Raw genomic sequence first — 16,239 nt, 5'->3', positions numbered from 1 at the left:
CAATACGTGTGTGTCACTTTTAAACTCTACATCAAGGAGAAGAGATGTTCTTAAAAATATTTATAGTTGGATTATACGTTGGTATGTGATCTTTTCTTTTTATTTTGTCCAGTTCAAATTGAACATGCAAATGCCTGTATATGATATTTTTACCATATATATTCCATAAAATGCATCTTTAATGTAATGTAAATATTTGTGAAAGATTTATGCTGAATAGATTCGTACTTTCAGCTACATCCTTCAACATAATTGCATCTTAAAAAACTTATTTACCTTTTATTTCTGACTCTGTTGACATGAGCTGAGAGAGAAAAGCGGTTAGCAAACCAACATTTTAAAAGATTTCTTGATCTCAGCAGATTTTATAAATCAACAGATATGATAGTATTGTACAGATCAGACATGTTTTGTATATACAAATACAAAACAATGCTATTAAAGCGGCGGGAACGTCGTTAAGAGAAGAGAATACCATTTATTTTCTGTTGATTTCTGAAAATTTAATTTTAAGACACTTCCTTCCTTTTAAATCAGAATATGTCGACTTAATACGAGCGCTCGCCATACTTTCTCTACCACCAGATAAATTGGATCTGGCGTTTTTTTGTTCAAATAGTCTCCGTCATACGTGTCAATAATTTAGGCGCTCGAGATAATTATGTCGAACGCACGAGCTTTTTTAATTGTTCTTAACTCACAACGGTATATTCTCTGGCCTACGGACTAGAAAGAGCAACGTAGTTTCAATAAGTTAATTTTATAACAGAAAAAGTGTTTATAAAATTTAATTAATCAATTTAAATTTGTGTCCCAGCTTGTTAGTATAAACCCGTAAAATCAGCAAAATGTGTAATGGGTCTTATTTACACAGGAAAGGTATTAAATTTTGTTTAAAATAACCAGCCAGTATGATAGCTTTTTTAAAAAAAATACCGACATTCTATCAGTTAAAAACTGTTATGTAAATAGAGTTTAGAGTTCATGTTCTTTTTTTGTTAATGTCGTTAATCGGGTGTAACATATAGGTCCGCTTCACCGGTTACTTGGGCCTGTTCATTACTCTAATTCATTCTCTTCTTTATATCATGTTCGCTCGTTCACTATAATGTCTTCGTCCTCCATAAAAACTAGAATTTCTCCATATATCTCCTAAACCGTGCCACAAAAATAGCATCCAGTGGAAAGCATATATTTCGTAAAACGTGCCAAAATAATTCACAGCCTATAGAAAGCAAAGTATCTTGTAAACCGTGCCAAAAAATCGCAGCCTGTGGAAAGCATATGAGCCGTGCCATGACAAAACCAACATAGTGGGTGTGCGACCGCGCAGTCTGGTCAGGCTCCATGCTGTTCGCTTTTAAAGCCTATTGGAATTGGAGAAACTGTTAGCGATCAGCATGGATCCTGACCAGACTGCGCGGATGCGCAGGCTGGTCTGGATCCATGCTGGTCGCAAAGCCACTATGTTGGTTTTCCCATGGCACGGCTCATATATAAACTTACTGCATATGGAAATCATAATAGCTTTTAAACCATGTCATAAAAATTACAGCCAGTGGAAAGAATATATTTCGTAAACCCTGCAAAAAATGCAGCCAGTGGAAAGCAAATATTTCATAAACCGTGCCAAAAACTCGCAGCCTGTGGAAATCATAATAGCTTTTAAACCATGTCATAAAAATGGCAGCCAGTGGAAAGCATATATTCCAAATCATGCCAATGGAAATGTAGCATCAACCAAGGCTCATGTTCATCCCAAAGTTATAATGACCACAGCCACCAGCATTTCAATAAGAAATTAACCAGTGGATAAAAGAAGGAGTTGGTACAGAAAGCGGTCAACAGTATATCGCCTGAGGCGCGATGTATTAAATCGAGCTGGTATATAATCAAAGATAATTAGGTTTGTAAACATATCAAGGTCTTATTTCTAAATAAGATTTTCATTCCTAAGGAAATGACAATATGGTCATCGGACCGCTAAACCAAGTGTTACCTATATATACAAGTTTTGCATGAAGAAAATGAGAAATAACAAGTATCTAATTACAATTTGACAGTGACATATATAAGGCCAAGACAATGTGTTTAATGTCTAAATATATTATTAAATTAATGTAGTAGTACACTTGATGTATAAAAGGCTTTGTTTCTACACTAGATATAGTTATTATTCTATGTTTATAAAACTATACTGATAAGAGAATGACTGAATAAGTTTGCAGAGGAAGTTGTGAAAACATCTATTCACAGAAGGCCTAAATTGTCCACCTATCATCTTGTAGAATAGCTGTATTATAACAGTAGTAACAGAATGATTTGCACGAAGTTCAGTAGGTCATCAGGTCGTGGGTGGAACTTTAATTAATAAGGATGTTATAAACTCATAAAGGTACTTATAAAGCAAAATAAAGGTTCATACATTTCACGCTATCATTTTGGATGAGCATCGCAGCTATTCAATCATATAGAAACATTGAATACATGTCTTTACATTTTAATGGATGCGTTGGTACCAACCTTACATAAACAAATGACGATTTCATTTCCGAGTCAGGGTGGCAGTTTAGCAGAAGACATTCATTGTGGTGTATAATGTAATTTTTTCTCATCCGCATCGTGTAGGGAAATTGTCAGTTACTTGTGGAGAGCAGATAAGCTATGCTATGAAATCTAGGAAAATTGAACTCGTAAAATGACCACTTTTACATTTAAAAACTGACAGATTGCTTAAAACTGGTTTTGACATTTAAGCCACGCCATGAGAAAACCAACATAGTGCGTTTACGACCAGCAGTGGTCCAGACCAGCCTGGGCATCCGCGTAGTCTGACCAGGAGCCATACTGTTCGCTTTCAAAGCCTATTGCAATTAGAAAAACCGTTAGCGATGCGCAGGCTGGTCTGGATCCATGCTGGTCGCAAATGCACTATGTTGATTTTCTCATGATGCGGCTCATTTTAGCGGCTGTATTTGGCAACAATGAGTTTGACAAGATTGTGGACGATTTTTGGGAATGGCGGATGAAGAACAATCCCGAATTCGCGTCAAATGTTGGAGACCAGAGATATACAGATAGACTGGAGGACTACAGTCTAGAGGCAATGGAAAGCAGAAAGGTATATCTTTCGGTCATATTCATTAGTAACGCCAGGTGCTGAATTTCATTATGTACGTAGTTTTCATTATTTTCAATTATAAATCTATATGCATGTTACTAGTATATACCTGTCTTAGCGGACCATTTAAAAGAAATAATAAATCCCATATCTTTATCACGATAACCACCTGTGCAATTTTACGGACAGCTATTAAGTTTTCAGTGTTGTTTACTGTTTGCATATCAGTAAGGTACTTTATCAAGATCTAAGAAAAGATTACTATTTCAGAAGTGAAGGACGGCTTATATTATTAACAAGTGACTCTTCCTTTTTGGCGCGCTTGCTAACAAAATGGCCCCAGACTCGAACCTGTGCTAACGGTCACCTTTAATAAACGATAACCTTTCATTAACACCCCCCCCCCCCCACCCCGCCACCTCACACACACCAGATTTACTCAATGAATTACTTACATTAAACGATTAACTCTTTATGCGATTAGTTGTCAACTTTATTAACTCTCAAATTCATAGTTTGATCTCAATTTATAGTCTCTTAAATGCATATACTGTGAGGATCGAAATCAAGCACACCGAGGGCCTGTAATATCATACAAAAATAAATAGACAGAGTCTCATGTTTTTGAGGTTTTTTTTTTTTGTTTTTTTTTGGAATTTTCAGACTGATATGGATAGTTTCTTGAAACGGCTTAGTAATGTTAACAGAAACAGTCTGCCGTCTGGAGAGCACGTGACCTTCGCAGTCCTGAATGATACAATACAAGCATGGGTAGATGGATACAAATGGCGATTGTAAATGTTTATTTTATTTCAATTTATTGTATACATTATTCGTAATTCACAAGTCGTATGCATGTGAGTTTCGTATTTACGTGTACACTTTTGTTAGTCGTGATTTCTGTTTAGATTTTATCAAAATGGCTTGGCAAATCGTTTAAAACAGAACGGTAGACCAATTATCCAAACGGTAATAAAAAGGTTACAGCAGTAATTCGGTCAAAAATGTGCTTCCATGGTGTAATCGAAAATCGTCCCCAATAGATATATCTTTAGCGTATTTGCGTGTAAATCGGAGACCAGATGGGCATTCTTTCACTCGTAAAATGTATTTTACATAAAATAAAACACTTTTCATGCTTATTGTCCGTTTTGATCAACCTGGCGGGGCGTGGTTTCGCGATGGTCCTCTGCACTATTGTGCAGGATATGTATTGTGCATTTTATTTGACCTGGCGGGGCGGGGTTTCGCGACGGCCCCTTACATTATTGTGCAGTGTATGTCGTACATGTAACCAATGCTCTACCTATATTGCTCGTTCTTTTTGAGATTACCATTATTTGCATAAGTCAGAGATTAACCCCGCCCCTCGTTAATTTGGTAAGATTAATGACGTCATAAAAAGTAGCTTTTTTTAAGGAATTGTTTACCTTGTTATTTTGATATTCGCCATTGGCATAATTTAAGATAAACTTTTTAATTGCCTTCAAATTGTATCCTAAGTACTTGTCTTCGACAGTGATATCAAATTAGTCTAATTAGTACCATATTAAAAAAAAATGAAAACATCAAATTCTTGTAATTTCAACTCTTTCATCAAGTTATGGACCGATGAACCCCGTTAGTTTCCTGGAAGGAATACAAACGAACTACGGTTCCCGAGCAGGCCAGGTCAAGTTTTTACGAGAAGACGACTTCAAAATGTTTGCTAAAAGAATTCTTAATTATGGTGTACAGGTAGGAAACAGAATGTTTAAATTGTACAAACATATTCGTAAGTATTTTGGATAATACATATGGCTTGCTAATGTAGACTGTCAAATTGAATACGAATAATACCCCAGATGTGATCATGTTAAAGATAAGATGTTTCTGGTTTTGTCTAATTTCATTTTCAAAGAACTATTCAGGAAAGAGGTTTTTATACAAGCTTTTAGCTTACTCCTCAATCCTATCACATTAATATATGTTTGTATGAAATGCATATTTGGAAAATAAATATTGTTTAAACCAAAGAACGGTTAGTTATTTTCGTTTTGATACAGTTGCAATAACGTTCCAGCACTGAAATTTTACTTGTAGATTGTTGGTAAAAATGTTGTTCGTTTACCAAATATTTCTTTGGTTTGTTGGTACATTGCAAAACCTTAATTTGACAAATTTTGCGCTCCATACATATTTTTGTCTTTGTATACTTTTTGTATATATATTTTCAATTACTTTGGTAACAGATAGATCAGGTTATTGTCAGGATGAGGAAAGCGATTGAAATGGGAACTACCAACCATCGAGCTTCCGTCGTAAGTTATTGTTTTAAAGCTACTCACTCATAGTTGGTTTGAGGATTTTAATTTTATTGTAAAATGTACATGTACATTAATCAGTAGAAAAAAGAGCTATAAAGGAGTTTTTTTTTATATTTTGTATAAACTATACATAAATTGTTTTTTTTTGTATATTGGAAAATATTTTCTGACGTTTTTTATCTTTCGAAACTTTTATTGTACAGTACATTGCAAAACTTCCGTAGTAAGTTTATACGAAATATATCTTTTTTGAAATAACATGTTTTAAAGGATACATCTTTAAGAAATGGAAGAGCGATTTTTTTAGCGCGTTTATACGTTTGTTTATACTTTGAAATTGCCCATGATGTAGTGAATTCACCAGTAACTGTCATTTGACATGTTGTAGGAAAGGGTTCCAGCAAAATTAGAAGAGATATATACAATGTTCATAAACAACAGGACGGCCTTTCCTATGTATATACCATTTCAAGAGAAGTTAGACGATCTTGTCTCCAATACAACAGCGTACGTAGCTTCAGTCTTAAATTTTATTTTTATTTGGCTTTAAAAGTCATTCTGAAGCATTTTGTGTCTTTTTGAGAAATTCTAAATGTAAGAAGGATGACGACTGGTTCGCGTAGGATTGTAAAATTTGTAATTTCTTCATTTTGTATTTTATTTTTTTTCAGGAAAATGGAAATTCGGAATGTTGCTGTTGCCAATATAAAAACGCTCCTTGATAAAATAAAGAATCTTGCAGAGTTTCTAAAGAATGTAAGTTTGTTTTGATTACATTCATATATCTTTGTATGTAACAATAATGTAAAAGAGTTAATATGGAATGCCTAGAACACTACAGACAATTTCAACTTCCCAGCTGCATTATTTGTCAAGAGATATTACTTTTAATTACTTCAACAGTTGAACCGACCACCTGTATTCATGGGCCATTTGCCTTAAGCAGCCAATTAGCTAACTTCCCATCTGATTTCAACCTGCCTTAAGGTACAAGACCCGTAATGAATATCAGGAATAGTGAGCTATAATGTATTCTCAGTATAGAACGTTGGTTGCATGTTAGAGCTACGTCAGAAGCCGGAGAATGCCGAAGTAGCATAGGGAGATTACGTAATCTCACGGAAATTACCGATTGTCATTACCGGCCCGTTACTGTCGTATGCAGATACATTTTGTCGCTCCATTGTCTGATTTTTTGTAAGTGAATGTATTTATGTTAAAGTCTTCAGATTTATATCACTTGATTCTTTAAAATTGCTATTGCTAATTATTACAAATAAAAATTTCCGGTGAGTTTACTTTCTTAATTTTGTTTTTGTAACTACTGACTTACAATATGTAGAAAATCACTCTCCTGAGTTAATAATACCGTAAAATGTAATGAAAGTAGCTGGAATATGGCCACTCTCCTATTGTTAAATAGCTTTTAGGTATGTCGAAGTTGCTGTATTTGTTCAAAAAAATGCACATCTCCTGGCTTGTCCTTTTAACAGTTATATGAATCACTACTGCCTATACTGAATATTTAGAAAATTGAAAGATGTAGTTGCAGTTTCATATATGAACAATCTCTGCATCTTTTTTGCCGGTTCAGCTCAGTAGATATAGTACAATGCTAAGAACCGAGTGGCTGCAGGTTCGATTCGTGGGCCAGACGAACATTTTCTTTGGCCGTTTTACAGAAGACAATGATTCTGAAGTTTTACGTTCTCCACTCCTGATATGTTTGAAGGTTGTTCAAATTTTCTGCTATTTCCTGAAAACAGCAAAACACTTACTAGATTATTTGACTGTCGTAACAAGATTAAATACTGTGAAATACTACATAAAACAAGCAAACAAACATTAGTTAGAATAATAACCATACATATAATGAATGCTGTTTGCAGACGTACATACCAAACACACGAACTACTTTTGGAGTCGGGGGATTACCAAAAGGAGCCGAATACTACCAGGCGTGCTTAAAATGGCAACTGTCTGTAGATATGACTGCGGATGAAATACACAAAATAGGAATTAGGGAGGTTAACAGAGTTTATGATGAAATCCAGAAGGTAAGTAGCTATGCTGATGAGATTCACAAAACAGGAATTTTCAACAAACTTTAAGTATGTGCGAAATATAAAAGGTAGGTAGCTTTCTGTAGATACGACTGTTGATAATACCCGAAGCAGGAATTAGAGAATTCAGCAAAGCCTTGTTGGGAAAATTTCTGTAGATATGACTGTTGGTGAAATACTCGAAACAGGTATAAGATTATACTGAAAAAAAAAGCAGAAAGTAGGTGGCTTTTCTGTAGATGTGACTGTTGATATGATACTCGACACGGTATTAAGAGAGTTCAATAACGTTTATTTTTTAGGTAAGAAGCTTTCTGCATGTAAGACCACTGGTGAGATACACGAAACATGGATTAGAGAGTTCAACAGAACAGACTCTATACTGAAATACAGAAAGTATAGGAAGCTTTTTTGTAGATATGACTGTAGAGGAGAAACTTCTCTTTGATACATGTTATATCAATACACGAATACGTGTTTCATTACAAAGAATCGGGTTGGAAATTGTACTGTACTCTTTTCATGCAACTTGCTTTAAACGTGACACGAATGGCAATAATTTCGCCTTAAATAATAAATGAATCTTTGTAAAATAAGACAAGCACCGCCACCAGAAACATAATGATTTTTTTTTGGTTAGGGACACATGGAGGATGAAAAACAAATGTTGACTAGATTTTGATTATAATTGATTAGAAACACTGACATAATAGAAACACTTAACGTTTATATGGATTTAGTTCCTCGTGTATATTATTGTAATAAAAGATTCTTTTCTATACAGATTGTGAGAAGGGCAAATTTCAATGGAACTGTCAGGGAATATAATGACTATCTAAGAAAAAATGACAGCCTGTTTATAACTGATGGGGTAAGTTTATTTTATGCTTTGTCCGTGTATAACATATTGCATATAGTCTAACCTATCTGTTAATTTAAACATATTTATTTCGAAAATTACATTACAATTACATTTCACAATTAGGAACATATTACAAACTACGAAAGGGATTAGAACGAAAGAAAACTTATAGAGCTTTTCTCCCTGAGTATAACAACGATAAACCTATCTGTTAAGACCACCCTTTTTAAATAAAACAAAATAGTCTTTGCTCATAGGCGGTCTCATTACAGTAAATTTACACTGTTTTTGTGTTAAACGGGAGGAGAAATGACGTAATAAATAACTAGATAACTGTTTAGTCTAACAATACCATAGATAATATCATAACAGAGTAGGCAGAGTATATGCATTGTAATTTCAAGACTGAAAATGTATTTCTGCAACCCCCGTACGCGTACGAAGCGGACCTGACTACTCGGGATTTCCGAAGTCAAGAAACACCAGACTGAAAGAATACATAAGTTTAAGAATACGGTGGTGCCTATATATCGCCACAATCTACTATGAGGAAAGGAGAACATACTTCATGCAGGTTAATAAAAGAAGATTGAAGCTGTTTATACTGGCTATTTAATGTTTTTTACACGGAATTGTCAACAGATAGCAGTCGTCAGTATTTTGAGGATGTATTTTGTAAAATGTCTTCATTCATTATTATTTATTATAATAAGCACATGAAAGTGACGTACTAGATTTAGCCTGACTTTTTATTGTTCGCTGTAGGATGTTGCCATTCAGAAGTTCAAAGACCTCCATAATGAAAGGATTGCACCAAAGTTACACGAAATATTAGAGAACATCCCAGACTTTCCACTGAAGTAAGTTTAGACCAAGTGATGATTAGAAATAACAGGACTTCGACCGATGTGTAGGATTTGAAACATTTTTAATTGCTACATAAATCAAATTAGAATTTCAGAAGTCTGTCTGAAAACTCGCAAAATTCGTTCAACTGGCAAACTTTCTTTGAAATAGTTACACTCAGTATAAAATAGAAAGGGGTACAAAGAATTAACATTTTGAAACTGACTCCCAAGTTGTTAGAAATTTCGAAAATTGATGACAAAATATGAAAATCTGAAGACAAATGTCCAAGTCTCTGTCGTGTGTTTTGTACAAAAATGGCGAAAAAATTAAGATTTGCAAATTAAAGATATTACTACGATTTTCATGCTTTAAGTGAAATTTTTGTTAGAAAAAAAAATAGCTTTTCAGTAAAAGTAAGGTATATTATATGTTGACATTTTTTCAAGGTCAGGCCCTGTGTTCACAAAGCATTTTTCGGTCTCAACTGAGTTTGAGCTTGGAATTTTAATATCAATTTTACTAAAACTTCAAGACTTAATTCCAATTGAAACTGACCATCAATACGGAAAAGTCATTTGAAAATAGTTATTAACTTAAAATTTAGTTTTAAACATGCTGTTTAGATATGAATGACACATAAAGTTTCATTATCAAACTCAGTTGAGACTGAAAATGTTTTATGAACATTGGGCCTGGGGTTTTGAAACACATGTTGCCTAAGTTAGAACTTTTACCTAGACATTCATGCTTAAATAAAATATTTTAATTTTCACAAAAGCTTTTGCCCATTTTTTAAAAATAAAGGACAAATAATCTATTCTTAACTGATTTATTCCAGAATTGAAAAAATGACGTACGATGGTCCAAGTGGCATATATAAGAACGCCGCTCCTGACGGATCAAGGCCCGGCGTTTTCTATGCAAATGTCAATTCAAAAGTGTAAACCATATTTTTTCTTTATTAAAATCTGTAAGAAGTTACTTTGGAAGTATGACTTGCAACCAGTCGAAATAATTTAAGACACGGTTTGACTTAGTCTTTTCACAAGAGGTTACGAAATGTGCAACACCCCTCACCGGCTCAAAAGGAATTCTGTTATACAATACTGATCATTGAAACTATATTTTAAATTGATATCCCTGAAAACTGTTCTGAAAAAAAAATAAAAGGTTATGTCATTGAAAAAAAAGTTCAATATAACACTGATACCACCGTGCACCATGTGTTACTGCTGATTGCGGTATGGTGCATTTTGTACCTGTTATACAGGAATCAGATCTTGTACTGGCAGCCGATGTGGTTTAGCTCAAATTAAGAAAATTGCTCATAAATGCAATATATCTCAATTCTATAGTCTAACAACGATTAAGACAGAAGCTCCCATGTTCTTTGAAATCAAACGAGCAGTATTTTTCAGAATAGGTAAAACTTTTTTTATACATTGAAACTGTAAGATAGTTTAAAAATAGAGAAACTGTTTATGATTGTTTTCATCGATTGAGTTGATAATGAAGTAGATTGTTTTTATTTTAAGGCCCATGTTCGACATGCCTGCATTACTCCTTCACGAGACAGACCCAGGACACCATCTACAAGATTCTTACGCCCAAACATCCAAGAATATACCAATGTTCAGGAAAGTGACAGATTTCTCCAAGTACTTTGCCGTGCCACTCCATTTTCCATTCTACACCGGATACTCCGAGGTATGGTACAAATGACAGTTAATATTTTTTGAGACACTTAACAGCCTAGAAGAGACATTGCTATCGCAAAAAAGTCTTGGAAATTCTATTTTATCAGCTAAAATTCATCTCACGTCGAGAATTCATTGGTCGACAAAGAACATTCGGTACAAATGTAGTTCTTTTTACACGAATTTTTAAAATTACTTCACTAGGTTTACTTTTGGATAAAATATTGTTCAGCCGTTAATTAAAATGTTACTGCAAAAAAAACAGCTGAAGAAGTTTGTCATCCGTTGTAATGTGTATCGGATTTTATGGTATTTGTTGTGAAATGTTTAGCTGCAAATGAATTCATTTGCGCGCTCTAGCAAAAATTCAGTGAATTTGCGGGGGGCTTCTAGTAAGATGTCTGGTGAGATTCCGTGCTCGGTTCGTGATTACTTGCCCGGTAATAGGCGAAAGTCACGGCGTTTGTGTCCATTTTATTACTGTGGACATTAAACCATCCAAACTGCGGATACTTTTCTCAAAGACTCAAACTGTCATTCTATAAAGACGGAGTTTCATTGACGGTGAATTAACTCTCCCAGAACAAGAAAACCTGTCAAACTAACACATTTTCGTCTTTCCATCAGTGTTTACTCTAAAGATACTATGATTTTGGATTTGAAATCTTGTGACATACGAGAATGGTTTATTAAATGATTTGTTCTATCCTGTGCTAGAGCGTGGCATCTTTTTTATTTTATTTATAGGGATGGGGACTTTATTCAGAAGAATTAGGTGAAGAACTGCATACTTATAAAAATGATCTGGAACAGTAAGTCTTCGTTAAAACTACATGACTGTATAAATAATGAAATAATTAAAATCATGTGATGATTCCTTCTTCTAAAGTAATTCTTTTGCGAAGTGATTAATAAACAATTAAACTTAGGTGGTGTAAAAATCGAATATGTTTGTGCATTTATGTTCATTTTTTTCCTTGAGGCCGTGTTTAATAGAATTATTTTTTTATCAAAAGGTTTGGAAGATACGGCTTGGAGATATTTCGTGCTGCTCGGCTTGTTGTTGATACAGGTATTCATGCTAAAAAGTAAGTTATTATCGTTTGTTACCGGTATATTTTGTAGATAAACGCAACATGTTTTTATTCTTGCTGGGTTTGTAAATCACACAGCACTATTTATTTCATGAAATTATGCGGCCTCTAAAATTCTAGATTCAGAGAAAACTGACTGCATACGACTTACGTCTAAAGGACTTGAATAATTTTGTCATTTTTGACACGTGTTGGAATAATGAATTTCATGGCATATAAAATATTTTGATATTTGTAATTTGCAAATTAGAAAAAAGACTTGATGATGAAGCAACGTAGTATTTATGAACGAGTACTCCTAAAATGTGATACAGTCCTATTTTCATTGAACGTTTTTTATGTAACTTTGGCTGACTTATTTGTAATTATTTTATCTAGTCGACCTATTTTAAACAAATCATATCTATTGCTAGAAATTACATTTTAATTCCGCAGTGCCGATGCAGACGTCAGTATTTTTGCAATAACTATATATAATATGCTTTCATTTACAATAGTTAGAAAAAAACATCTTTTCTTTCAGTTGGTCACGTGATCGAGCTATTGAATACATGGCAAACTATACCGCATACACTCAGGAATTTATTGCACGGGAAATAGATCGTTATTCCACGTGGCCGGGACAAGCGACAACTTATATGATTGGAAAACTGAAGATCATGGCACTAAAGAAAAAGGCGAAGGACAGTCTATGTATGTACCAAAGAATTGTTTTGTTTTGTTTTGTAGGAAGAAAACTATTATTGCAACTGTGAAGGAACACCGTCTGAGCGTTCTTTCAGGCACGAGTTTGCGTATGTGTTCGTTAAGTTTGATGTACGGCTTACTCACATGATAATATACGAGCGTTTGCAGGATTAGAACGAGCATCGACGTTGACAAGTGGTTTGGAGCCAAAAAATCTCAACCACTAAGCCACAGAGTACTTGGTTGTATCAAGATGTTTGCCTTTAATAGCCCCATTTCATCATTATACTTATCCGTGTTACTTATTATCCCCACGCCAAAGAACGACTTGGTAGACTGAAGGTTATCCACCTTTGCTTTTGAACTTATACATGTACCTTTCTACGTTTTATCTGTAATAATGATCCGAACTAAGTCTCACCCGACTGTGCTTAAATCTTACTAAAGACCACGCAGTTATGTGTAGTTTTTGTTTTCGTTAGGCGTTAAGTCAAACGTACTCGATTCAGGTCATATAATTACTTTCAAGTTTTAATTTTGAAATAAGACCCTTGTTGCCCATCCGAACATAGTTTTAGAACAGAACAGAACAGAACAGACTTTTATTAAGACTTATACATAAGTATATCGTCTAAACACATCTTTAAACAATTTTAACATGTCACGTGTATATACATGGTAATAGTGTAACATACAAATGAAACATTTAGTAATATGATAGAGGAAATATGGATTGAACATGTACATACTTATGGTAATAATATGAAGCTAGAAGTATATGATATGGTAACAGAGGATGAACATATTAAGCAGAATTATTTAAAATAGCATTACGAATACATAATGCTTCCTTGACATAATTACACAGCTTTATCAATTCAAACTTATTATCAGAGTTTAAAAGTCGATGGTATTTGAACACAGATGGGTGAATATAGTAATAACGCTTAATGTATTTTTGTCTAATAAGAGTATAACATGGGCATATACAAACAAAATGATACTCATCTTCAATATCAAGTTGGTTACAAAATATACAATAACGTTCATTACGTGGGGTATTGTTTCTAGCATATCTGCCCGTTTGGATCCTTAAAGGATGGGCAGACATACGCAGCTTACAAAAATATATACGATTCTTCTTTGGTAACATGTTCAAATAGTTTTCGTACTGAAATTCGTTTTTAAATATTTTATACATATCAAGAACAGTACTATTGCTTAAGGATGCAAACCATTCCTGTTTAAATGTATCTATAACTCTACATTTAAATACTTGCACAAATACATTTATTTTTACATTTTGTGCATCGTTAAAGATATCTGCAAATCCATAATCAGACAGGAACGTACACCTAGGTAGAACTTGAGAATTTCTGCAATCCAACTTGATAGTTCACTCATATGAAAGGCGTTTACACCCGTAGCTGTGTTTCGAACCAACATTGTTTAGAGTCAAGTGATTCGGCCACAGCGAGTTGATCGTACGTTCCCACTGAAACATAAATGATTTAAACTTTTGTACATATCAGTTCTGTCAATGACGTGACATTCATTTGTATAAAGCAATATTCTCGGTTCAAAGGCATCATTATATTCGTAATATATTCGATAATTTCAAATCAGTACCGAGGCGCGCATTGATTTCTGTGCTTTCAAGGATAAATATCTAAATATCAAGTATTATCTCATTTGATATTTTGTTAAAGTATTCCGCAATCGTGAATATGCATTCATGTTCGAATATTCAACACAGTTATACAAATAAGCATTTATTAGATGATTTTTTGTTTGGAGAATAATTTTTTATTCTTGGTTGCATTATTTGCTTCCAAAGGATCTTTTTACAGATTTTATTTACATACCATCTCTTTCAGGTAACTTTGAAAAAGACAAGCTGATAAAACCTTTCCATAGCATTGTCATAGGCAGTGGAGCCATGCCGTTAAATGTTTTGGAGCATGAAGTTGATGAATGGATCAGGGTGGAGTCCGTGAAGAACGTGCGAAAGGGCACTTGCGGGGTGACGGACGGCGTTGAACAATTCCATAATATTCAGTCTTTCACCATCTTTGTTTGCATTACTATAACTCTATTGTACACGTCTAATGTTTGAATCATGTATATCATAATATCGTAGAGATAGTACCTAAAATCTTCATTACTTTTCTTTTAAACTTACTGGACAATACTACCAATATCATATATTATCATCTTATTATTTTGTACGCACACAATTTTAAAATGACTCTCGTAATCTTCTGTTTATTAGTTTCTTAAAAATCGACAAGAATAGTTTCATGTAAATTTCAGTCATTTTGAACTACGATGTTACTTTGATTCCTTCTATTGCCGGTTTCCCATACAACTTTCAGAATATTTCAGTTGAAATAAAAATTGTTATTAATTTTTCTGAAGTTTCATGGACCTCAATAAAGCGTCACCCCTAATCATTCAGTATTTTAAATGCACTGACCTCCAGATCGTACAACAAAACTTTATGTTTAGATAACATTACAGATTGCTATACGTCATATAACTGCTATACTTGAAACTTAGTTACTAACAGATTATAAGTTACACAATTATTAAATTGTTTAGAACAAACGGGAGAACCCATAAGAGAAATAAATGTTATATTAGAAAGAAAACTTACATAGATTTGCACTGAAAAGAATATCTGTTAAGGACATTTCTGGGAGTTGTTACTTACACAGTTGCCGATCGGTTAAAAAAAATTCTGGTTCTCATTTGAGGTTATAGATCTATATGAGGTTGAATAGATGCGGGCGGTATCGGACAATTCGAGTTAGTTGAGTGAAAATGTTTCAGCAGGTAAAAACTTTAAAAAAATCCGGTTTATATGTAATGGAATTGGAGAATATGAAAAACAAAGATGTCTGTTTACAAGTAAGATGACGGAAAAGTATTGAAAATGCAGGATATGGTTGTTACTGTTTCCTTTTTGCAAGATGTACGCATGTTGGAATGAAAGTTTATATTAATATCAATACATGTATAAAGATAGGAAATCATATTTAATAATATAAGCTATAAGAAATAAGCAAAAGAAAGAAATATTTGTTAAAATATTTTATCTAGAAATTAGTCAGTTTTTGTAAATATCAGTCTAAATTCAAGAATTTTATCTAGATGACTCTGAAAAAAAACGAATACACATGAATAAAGTTTAGTTTTCATTCTGTAGCGTATGCTGTAAGACACTTATACAGTAAAAATGTCAAACAAGTTGTGATGAAAAATATTTTCTTTTACCTTTTAGTCTAGTATACGAGAAATTTTCATTGCATGCATGTTATTTTTGGAATTTATCTAACCATTTTTATCAGTTATGTAATAATGTTCATACTGAAATAAAAAGAATTAAAAAAAAAAACATAATCTAATTTTTATTTCATTTGTCATGAAATTTAATTCTTTAATGGTCTCAGTCCTTGGTTCTCAAATTTGAACTCAGATTCTAACTGATCATTTTTTATTTTGCCTAAACTTAAACAGAGCAGAGTGACAGCTGGACAGAAGATGCGTGAAATTGTTTA

General features: G+C 33.6%; 1 protein-coding gene across 1 annotated transcript; it reads left to right on the top strand.

Moving 5' to 3' along the window:
- On the top strand, positions 1-15,633 carry LOC123549895 (uncharacterized). Its single transcript, XM_053546940.1, has 16 exons — positions 1-81; positions 2,967-3,121; positions 3,785-3,915; positions 4,723-4,858; positions 5,353-5,421; positions 5,816-5,934; positions 6,099-6,183; positions 7,317-7,484; positions 8,275-8,361; positions 9,118-9,212; positions 10,040-10,141; positions 10,737-10,908; positions 11,646-11,710; positions 11,915-11,986; positions 12,516-12,685; positions 14,557-15,633. Exons 1-16 carry the CDS (start codon positions 45-47, stop codon positions 14,793-14,795), a joined length of 1,902 nt encoding a protein of 633 aa, XP_053402915.1. The 5' UTR covers positions 1-44; the 3' UTR covers positions 14,796-15,633.
- The last annotated feature ends 606 nt before the right edge of the window (positions 15,634-16,239 follow it).

Source organism: Mercenaria mercenaria, chromosome 6 (genome assembly GCF_021730395.1).
Source record: "Mercenaria mercenaria strain notata chromosome 6, MADL_Memer_1, whole genome shotgun sequence".
Classification (NCBI taxonomy): domain Eukaryota; kingdom Metazoa; phylum Mollusca; class Bivalvia; order Venerida; family Veneridae; genus Mercenaria; species Mercenaria mercenaria.
The sequence above is the reverse complement of the archived record's forward strand: the minus strand, read 5'-3'. Positions and strand labels throughout refer to the sequence as shown.

Coding starts and splice junctions, on each gene's coding strand:
- LOC123549895 (XM_053546940.1), top strand. CDS start 45: ATGTTCTTAAAAATATTTATAGTTGGATTATACGTTG. Junction 5,935..6,098: donor CTTGTCTCCAATACAACAGC/GTACGTAGCTTC, acceptor ATTTTTTTTCAG/GAAAATGGAAATTCGGAATG. Junction 11,711..11,914: donor TATAAAAATGATCTGGAACA/GTAAGTCTTCGT, acceptor TTTTATCAAAAG/GTTTGGAAGATACGGCTTGG.